This window comes from Trachurus trachurus (assembly GCF_905171665.1).
Source record: "Trachurus trachurus genome assembly, chromosome: 16".
NCBI classification, from domain to species: Eukaryota; Metazoa; Chordata; class Actinopteri; order Carangiformes; family Carangidae; genus Trachurus; species Trachurus trachurus.
In genome coordinates, this window is record NC_139902.1 from 10,730,990 (window position 1) to 10,740,642 (window position 9,653).

Genomic DNA, 9,653 nt, shown 5'->3' on the forward strand with positions numbered 1-9,653 from the left:
TAGCCAAAGTGTTGTGCATGAAACCAGTGCTATTTATAGAAATAACAGCTCCTCGTGCCACATATTGTGTTTGTGAAGGTTCGGGTGGGGGGGGGGGGGGGGGGGGGGGTTTAACACTGCAGTGTGATTTTTATCATGTGCTACTCTTGTTTTTGCTGAGAAATCTCCAGGCAGAGGTCTTCAAGTATTATGGTGAAAATCCAACTGGTGGGCTCCTTTGAAAGCTTACAAGCAGGATAGATTAATATTATTATTATTATGACATACCGTTCAGTGGCATTAGGCACTTTGGGGGAAATCCTGTCCTCGATATTTACCAACAATGCTGTACAGAGCTCCTGAGTCATCCACTGTGTTTGCCCCAACAGTCATATACCGTATGAAGCAGTGAGACAGTTTCAGTATGTATGAGAGGAAGTCTTGTGGGCTTGCAGATCAGTCAAAACTGTGAGAAAAAAACTGCTTCACAGTATGTGCCTCAGGTGTTGTATCACATAAAAATTGGCCAGTCTGCAGAACCAGCATGGCATGTTGCTCTCTGCAGACACGTGTGGGCACAGCTAGAGAGAAACACTTGCAAAAAATACAGTGCTCCGTCCACCACCTTCTCTCCAGCTGATCCCAGAATTCCCAGCATACCTCTGGGCTTTCAGTGAGGGTGAGGGTCCTGTTGTGCCTGCGAACCCCCGAGGCCTTGGTTACGAATAAAGTATACTTGAATTTCTCTGTCATGTTGATCTTTGGATGATGTTTTCAGATTGTTCAAAGCCCTGGTATGTTTTTTTTCTAGCATGTGCAAAATAGAAACGCCCCCAAAAAGCAGCACAGCATGAACTGTCAGTTACTTCTGAGAATGATCGGCTTGACTATCTGTCACCGTTTCAGGCTTGTTATTTTGTTTTTCAATGCAAACCCAGTTTGTTTTACTACATAATGAGAGGAAGAAAAAAAAAAGAAAATGGGATCACATCCCAGTGGAACTGGGCTCAAAGCATACGTTTTTGTCTTTTCTTGGAAATGATGTTTATAGAACAGGACACTAACAGCCACGTCTAGCTTCAGATGCTTCTAAATCAAATTTGACTTCATCACTTTCTGTAAACGAGGCCACAGAAGTGCTCCACTGGTGGCTTCTGATCGGGTGATAATATCCACTAAGAACTGTGTCTTGACAGCCCTCACCCCCAACACACTCACCCCGTCCTGCCCATGGCTACAGATGGTGTGGGCGAGCTAATGTCAGGATTTTCCTGCGAGGGAAATGGGTCTATCTAATGCATCTAACTATGAGTGCATGCAAGAATCACACATAAACATATGGATAGACAGAAATATGTGGATGAAAATCACTCACTGACATAAACACTCAAAAACCATATGATTTCCTTGGCAAAAACACAGTGTTTTTTGCGATGCATTTATACTGTATATTCCAGCAGCAGGATAACACTTGTAAAGCCTGACAAGAAGTACTCTCTTGTATTAATTCCACCCCCAGCCTATAGCCTGTTACTCTGTCTTTGGTAGCATGTGCTTGCCACTGTCACCAGATTAGCACACAGGCTTAAAGCCCTGCGCACAAAGACACTGTGTACAGAACATTGCCTGCACTAATACTGTTTCCCTCCTTTCTAACCTATGAACCTGTAATTCTCACCGACTGAGCCGAACTGTTTTCCTGCTCACATTGAAGAAGACCGCGTTAAATTAAATTGCAACTGCAGGAGGTGAGCACAATAAAATAAACGTATCCACAACATATACAGCACAATCCAATAAAGTTAGTCATAATGTTGAATCTAATCGTTGTTGAGGCTGTCAGGTTCAACTCTACATTATGTTATACAGTAGGGTGTAATAACAGGAGCGCTGTGGTTGATTTAACACCATGCTGGCACACAGTCAAAAAAATTGCACATTTTAAGCTTTAAAAGCGTAATATTATTTCCACAGCTTATTTAGATTGTATCACATTGCACAAGTGTTGCTGTCAACTCCCTGTTATGTTAGTGTTTCCTTTTAATCTGCACGGCAGGTTTTGACACATCAGAGTGTGAAATAATAAAGTGGTTTGAAAGGCAATTTAAGATTATTTCTATGGCTGAATTGGTTTGAATTGAGTGATAAAAAAAACTGCTAATCCATGCAGTTAAAAGACTATCAAATAAAATGCACACTAAATAACATTTTAACAAGGGGTGTTATCTAAAATCTCTACTTGGTATGTGCTGACAGCAGCAGGGTTTACATTCTGCCACTATTGCGAAACGCATCCCTGCTCGGTTTGGTTGGAACTGTGTAAATCACACAGGCCTTAAATATTTACCACCTTTAGACATTGTTGGGACACCTCGATGTGTTTGAGCTGCCTCGATGGAGAAGTGTCAGCTGTGTGCAGGGAAATAAATTATTTACACCCCCTCCCCTTTACTTCAAAGAGGCTTGCAAAACCGTTCAACCCTCAGATTTGGGGAGGGGGGGGGTCAGAGGAGGAGTTGCTAGTCACTAGGCAACGTGTGTGTCACCTGCCCCGACATGCCAGACTCAGCCACTTACCACTGCGTGCACAAGGTACATAGCTGCATTTAAAAGCCCCATCTGCAGGATTCACATGGAAAACAAAACAATTACCGAGACACAGCTAAACTATGCAGCTCCAGGAAAGAAAGTGTGATGTGATTAGTGCTTCTTTTTTTTCCTCCTCCTTGTGTGGGAAGAGGAAGGGTTTTGTTGCTCACAAGCTGAGTTGCTGAGCTTTTACTAAAAAGCCCAGGAGCAGAATCCCACAGTGCAACAACTGATGTTTTCTACTGGAAGCCTGTTGCATTAAAATAACTGGTGATGTGTTAGCTTCTTCTTTATTTCTTCTTTCTTACTTAAAGCAAGGGGAGGGAAGAGCAGTGTCCAATAAGAATACATGTCAAGTGGAGATACAAGGTGACTGTTCAACTAGAAAATCAGGAAGTTCGGCTTGAGCAACATGTCCACTGAATGAACCCTGCCCTGAGGGATCTGCTGTTTATTTACCCCCTGCCAACGCGCAACCCTTCCACACAGCCGCACATACAGAAAGTTAACACAAACACACTAAAATCCTCCAAAGTCTCTTGTTAAAGCAGACAGGTTCAAACCTGCCCCGTCCTCGCACAATATTCACACACAGATAGAGCCATGCTCCTCGCTGTCAACAGATAACTCATCCTCTCATCTGGGAAACTCGAGTCTGATTATCACTTTCATTGCGAATTTTTACTCTTTGCTTTACAGTTATTCACACATGGGGGATTCTTCAAGTGCGTTTTTTTTTATCTCAAGATTAGCACTCCAACGAGAGGCAAGACAGTTTAGTCATACTATTTCAAAATGACACAGTCTCTAGAATGTAAGGTACATTTTCTTGCTTTCCTTTACTATAGTGGGGTTTCCTCAATGAATCAATGATGGATCCACCAGTGTACACACACACACACACACACTGCTGTAGGTGGTGGGTGTAAGGATCACAATGACCACAGTTGAGACATAAATCCTTTATCTTCCCCTGGCTCCACACTGATATTGAGGTATCCCTGTCTGCCTGTTTGATCAGGTTGTGTGCTGATGCTGTGTGTGTGCGCAAGTGAAGACCTGGCCATGCATGACAGCAGCAAATGACCACCTATCTGTCACTGGCGCTAGTGCCTGAGATTATCATGAGCTCCGGCTTGGCACCAGGTGGACCAGAGCCAGGGATGAGAAAAGTAGACAGTGCTCAGTGCATAGAGCGATATATACATTTCATTCACAGATATGAAGACTGTAATCTGGATTGCGTTTAGCATACCTCACATGATGGCTTTGCAGCCTTTTTCAATGGAATCGTAAAAGTGTTGTGGGAAAACCCAGCTAAGAAATCCCCAAAGACATGAACGCAAAAAATCCCTCCAACTAATTTCTAATTGTTACCTGGAGAAATCCTTACATTTCTCTCTGCACCCTTTCTTATCTTCTCTCTCTTTCACTCTGTCACAATGTGGCTTTTGGTCTCTGACTTATATTGAGAAAACAGCAAGCTGCCACAGGAAGACACAAGTCTTGTGTCGAGCAGTTGCTGTGGGTGGGCTGAAAACGAGAGTAAGAAAAACAGAAGTAACTGTAAACGTCTCTGAGTGTCCCACCCTGCTTAGCCTGCGTCTAGACTGGCCTCCGTGAGGCAGGCAGCAGTCATAACAAGGGATTGGGAGAGCAAACAGGGCTGTTTGGCATTTGTCTGTGGAGTCACAATCAAGAAACAAAAACCTCTGCATTTAATTGGGGCTAAACAAGGAGCTCACAGTGCAGTGTACAATTATGAGATATATGAGGGAGACAGGGTTCTGACAGTGTGCCAGCATGCCCCATGTGCCACACACCAGAAGACCATCTCACCAGATTGGTACTGGGCAAGGGACCCACAACCGTTACTAAGCACTGTGCCAAGGCTGTTGGCCTACTTATGAGCCATTCTCTTGACAGTATCAAGCCAAGATCCACACACACACACACACACACCCTTAAGCAAGCCTTTGTTGCTTGAAACAAGCCCGAATTCAGGCCAACATATTTCAGTTCGGATCATCCATGATACCATGTTTCAGATTCAACTCACTGGCCTTTAGCACAAATGGACTAATAGGAAACGGATGAGGCTGCTTTAAGAGCAAAGATGACTCACAAATTGAGCAATCAGCAAACACTATTCCTGGTTTCAAACATGCTCTCATTTTCTCCTCGTTACCCATGATGCTTGCTTAAGATGCCTTTGTTGACAATGTGAAAAAGTTAAATGCGGTGGTGACATTCCCAACATGACCTCAATCAAGCATTTTCACTGCCTGCAGGCACAAAACAATCCAACCAACTCAGCCACTGCGCAGAATCTCTTTACCCTCATTTCTTAATGAATGCAATTATACAGGGAAAATTGTTTTACTCTTCCATCTGACTGTGGTGTAAACTAGAGAGGTTGTTTTAAATTTGCATAAGTCATTTGTTCAAAGTTATTGTTTAAAGCCTGTAGTCTATTTTTTTGGACCATCCGCTGGTTGACCTGGGAAAAGCTAGCACTGTCTTTGAGTCGAGGCTTACAAGCTCTAAGTCAGTTAAACCCCCATCAAGATAGGCATTCTTTCTTTGGTCACCTCCCCCAACCACACACACTCGCATTACTCTTCACACACAGCAAAGAACCAAATGTTTGGGGTGCTATGGAGAAACCAGTGTCATTCAAATACTGCTTTTGTAAAACCACCAACCTTTGTGGGAATATCGTCACCGCCCTTAATGTCAATACGAGGCAGTTGTTTAGCTAATCAAGATCAACCAAGAAAGAAATGTTAAGCAGAAAACCCCACTTGTATATCACTACATATCATATCAGATGTACTCTGACATAATACAGCTGCTCTTTTTCTAACCTGCAAGAAAAACATGTAATTATCACCATATGTCAATCATAACCCTCTAAGTGACAGTGTGGCTATTTTTTGCAATGAAAATGGTGAATAGAGGAAAAGATAAGCAACCCAGGAGATTTGACAGAGTGGATATCCTTCTTGAAAAGCATAAATATTGCATCTGTTTAAATATTTCCATACCAGACTTAAAAGAAACTGAGGTTTCCCTTCACCCACAGGTTAACCTAAGCACTTAGCTAGCTCTCCGCTGCCCGGGGGAAGAGCTGTGCAATGAATGGAAAAGCAGGCCACACTTCTATCCAGGCCATCTTTATTGATCCTCAAAACCCCTTTCACAAAGACCAACCCCCCCCAATCTTGACCACAAAAAAGGGGACAATATAAACAACCAATAAATAAGAATCTGCGTGATTAAGGCGGTTCTACGTCTCCAATAGAACACAACAGTGTGGACATGTTGGAGTTATACAGCTTCATACAGTACAAGCAGGAGATTTGAGAACATCACATCTAAAAAGGCAGCACTTTAACAAAAGTGAACCATTTTTAAAATCTGGATGAGACTCCCATTCAAATGAGATATCACTGTATTTCTGTCGTGTCTGAATTTTGTGATTGAAAATTCAGGCTCTTTATAGATGACCTTGTCATCTGAGCTTATTTTTAATACTAGGCCAAATAGAGTGGGAAAAATCATGAGCAGAGAACTTGAATTTAATTTCCTCCCCCATCCTTCTCTCAGGAAAAAAAAAATTAAAGCCACTTGGTTCTCAAAATGGAGATGGTGGTTGTTCTTTATATCAGTTTTCTCAGATAGGAATAAATAAATACACCTTTTTACTGGTAAACTGTCATGGAGTCCAAGCTTCGAGGTTACACAGTGTCATAGCATTGTTCAGAGTGGCTTTTAAGAATTTCAGCATTTCTTTATTACATTCATGTCCAGGAAATTGGGAGAAGTGGAATTAGGCCTTAAAGCCAGCCACCCTCTGGCTGCTAGCACGTGTGAGACTCGTGCACTGTGCGTCCACCGTGGATATCCAGAGTTCTCTTCTGTGCACCCTTCACCGCAACTTGGTTTAGTCGTAAAGGGGGGTGCTCACAAAATAAAAAGTGACGAGATGAGCACCCGTCAACCATCCTGGACAATTCTCACTCTTCTGTGTCCGTTTGTGCCCCCTCTCAAATCAGGTCCTCTCAGCAACTAACAGTGCTGGGTTGCTGTTTGCTAACAAAGTCTGAGATGAAGTCAAACTCGTTCTGGCCCAGGAAGAGTTCTGGCAGCTCCTGGACCCGATCCAAGCCCAGCTCCATGACCAGCGAGGTCAGGACCTCCTCGTCGATCATATCCGCATCCATGCCGTTCAGGGCCAGGGCCGGCCCGGCCATGTGCTGCATGTTAGCCAGTTGGGCCGGGTTCATGCGGTACTGGGTCGTGGGCCCCATGTGGTTCCCACCCATCGGCCCCAGTGGGTGTCCATGGTACTGGGTGTTGAGTTTCTGCAGCTGCATGCTGGCCATGAGCTGTTGGGATGTTAACCCTCCATTCATGAACTGTTGTTGCTGCTGCTGCTGCTGCTGCTGTTGTTGTTGTTGTTGCTGTGGGTGCTGGGCCTGTTGCTGGTGTTGTTGGTGTTGCTGTGGGTGCATGTGATGCTGCTGCTGAGGATGATGCTGTTGCTGCTGAGGCTGGCCATTATACATCATGTTACCAGAGGTCATCTGGTGGTGACCCATCTGGGCCCCGTTCAGTTGTCCGTTCATGGGTCCTCCCACCATGCCTTGCCGCTGCCTCATGGCCGTCTCCATGTTGGCCTGGGCGCCACCGTAGTGCATCATCTGGCCATTGGGCAGCGCCCTCATGCCCTGCTGGTTGGCATGCTGCTGGTGACCTGCCTGCAGGCCGCCATTCATGCCCATCCTGTAACCGTGGAGACTGGCGCCCGCTGAGCTGTGATTCATGGGCATCATCAGATGGTCTGCCATGCCTCCTGTCTGTGAGCAGAGAGACACTGTTAGGACAATGCAGGGAGTAAACAAGATGTTGGGAACCAGCAACAACATTACACAGAACATGCATCAGGGTTAATGCTGCCATGACAGGCACATATTTAGCTGTCCATGTGAACCAGTATCAAACTGGTTTCAGATACACAACAATGGTGTTAGGTGTTAATGTTGCCATGTGTGATGTGCTTTGCTGCACTCCACACCAATGTCATAATACCCTGCCTACTGACTCCTTTCACAGTGACCACAACATTCACCTTCATTGATATATACACATGAATATATTTTCCTTATAATGTGACAATTCCAGCTCTAGTTAAACCCACCAAAAAAGAAAAACGCTTCCGTAATAAAATATCTGCAAGACTGTTTTGCCTGTTGGCGAACACTGAGAAAACCTTCCTGGTGTGTTTAGTCTTCCTAAAACCTCCCCTCTTTGTGCCAAGGTATAAACGCCCAGGTTGAAATTACAGGTTAACATACATTGTTTGGGTGCATTTAACAGCCGGATAATTCGTGCTGGACTGGATCGACAAAACACAGGAGGAAAATAAAAATACGTGCATCGTGTTAATACATCGCTTAAATCCCCATCCATGTTGCATGTCAAGCTGAGGCAGAAAAATCTGTTACATTTTACGCACGTAAGGTTGCAACAAAGAACACTGACATCATGCAACATCTCCCCAACAGCTGAATCACCACATTTTCTAACAGGCAGGGGGGGAAAAAATTCAACAAAGGCTTCGTGTTTCTCTCGCTCACATCGTCTCGATTTGTTTAAATGTTTGCATCCAATAATTTCCTCCCCCTGCCGCCGTTGTGGGGTGATTATTATCCGTTTTGTTAATCTCGAGTTTGGAAACAGGGGAATGCAAACAATGGAGCAGCAGCAGCAGCAGCCTCCGAGACCACCACACACCGAAACCCCCCAATTTCTCTCCCCCCTCCAAAAAAAAGAGAGAAAGAAATAGCATAAAGCCGATAAAAATCACTTACCCGTATCCGCTTCGTTTTCACAAAGTTCCGCGACTCGCTTCGGCTCCGTCCTTTTTAAAAAACTGATATCCTCTGCAAGGCGAAGCTCCTCTGAATTACAGTATGTATTCCACAGGGTTACGCTTCATGCTCAAGCGGGGACGGTGTGCACAAAGACTGCCGCATCAGATCTTGAAACGACTGCCTATTTTCTGGGTCAACTCAGGGATTATGTACATCTAAAAAGCTCAGAGGAAGGCAGTCGGGGAGAGGTGGAGCCTCGGTCCTGCCTCTTCTTTGTTCCTATTGGCCCTACTTAATATAATTGTGCATGGGCGTAGAAAAAAAAGGGCTGTTGGAGAGCTGTGACACAGTAGCCAATTTAAATACCCTCCTCCCCACTGTTTCTTTTTGAAAGAATATTTGGACATTTTGTTTGTCTTTATAAGTTACTGCTGCTGTTCTGTTTGAATTTTTACAATGAAAGGGCAATAATTAAGATAGATAGATAGATAGATAGATAGATAGATAGATAGATAGATAGATAGATAGATAGATAGATAGATAGATAGATAGATAGATAGATAGATAGATATTTGCTTGATTTTATGTTTGATGCAAATACACTAAGGAGTTGCCTGTCAGCATGCATAATGAAATCTGACAGTGAATGTGGAACTCCACAACATTATAAAAAAAATTCTTGTTCCCAACTTGGCTGTACCTTCTTATCTATTTAGTGTAGTATGCATGTGCGGCGCAGCAAGAGCGTTAACCTGGTATGTGCATGCACACTTCATCTCCGGGATGACTGAGATCACCGTTGGTCCATGTGACCCACCAGTCTGCTGTGTGTTCGCCTCAGCCAGGCAGTGGAGGGAGGGCAGAGGAATGTAGCCTGTGTGCTATTCTAGGCCACACTGGCTGCAGCAGCAGTGTAACTACTGCTGTGCACGGATGTGTGTTTGCCTCCTTTCTACGTGTGCGGACTGTGGATGCAGTCGTACGTGTGTGCGTATGTTCCTGTGCATGCGTGCGTGCCCGTCTTTCTGTGTGTTTTTGCACCTCGGCTCTGCAGATGCACGTGTCTCTTGATTGCCCACTTCAGGACGACGGCCTCTTGCCTGCAATTGCAAATGAATGGAAACCACTTTGGGAGAACGGGCCAATCTATTGTCAGAGGGAATTCGTCTATAAATGGGCAACCACTGGCAGGCATTTGTCATTGTT

General features: G+C 44.4%; 1 protein-coding gene across 1 annotated transcript; it reads right to left on the minus strand.

Moving 5' to 3' along the window:
• Positions 1 to 5,728: 5,728 nt before the first annotated feature.
• Positions 5,729 to 8,632, minus strand: cited4b (Cbp/p300-interacting transactivator, with Glu/Asp-rich carboxy-terminal domain, 4b). Its single transcript, XM_083988962.1, has 2 exons — positions 8,445 to 8,632; positions 5,729 to 7,430 (listed from the first exon to the last, which is right to left on the minus strand). Exon 2 carries the CDS (start codon positions 7,419 to 7,421, stop codon positions 6,633 to 6,635), a length of 789 nt encoding a protein of 262 aa, XP_083845088.1. The 5' UTR covers positions 7,422 to 7,430; positions 8,445 to 8,632; the 3' UTR covers positions 5,729 to 6,632.
• Between the last annotated feature and the right edge of the window lie 1,021 nt (positions 8,633 to 9,653).

Coding starts and splice junctions, on each gene's coding strand:
- cited4b (XM_083988962.1), bottom strand. CDS start 7,421: ATGGCAGACCATCTGATGATGCCCATGAATCACAGCTCAGCGGGCGCC.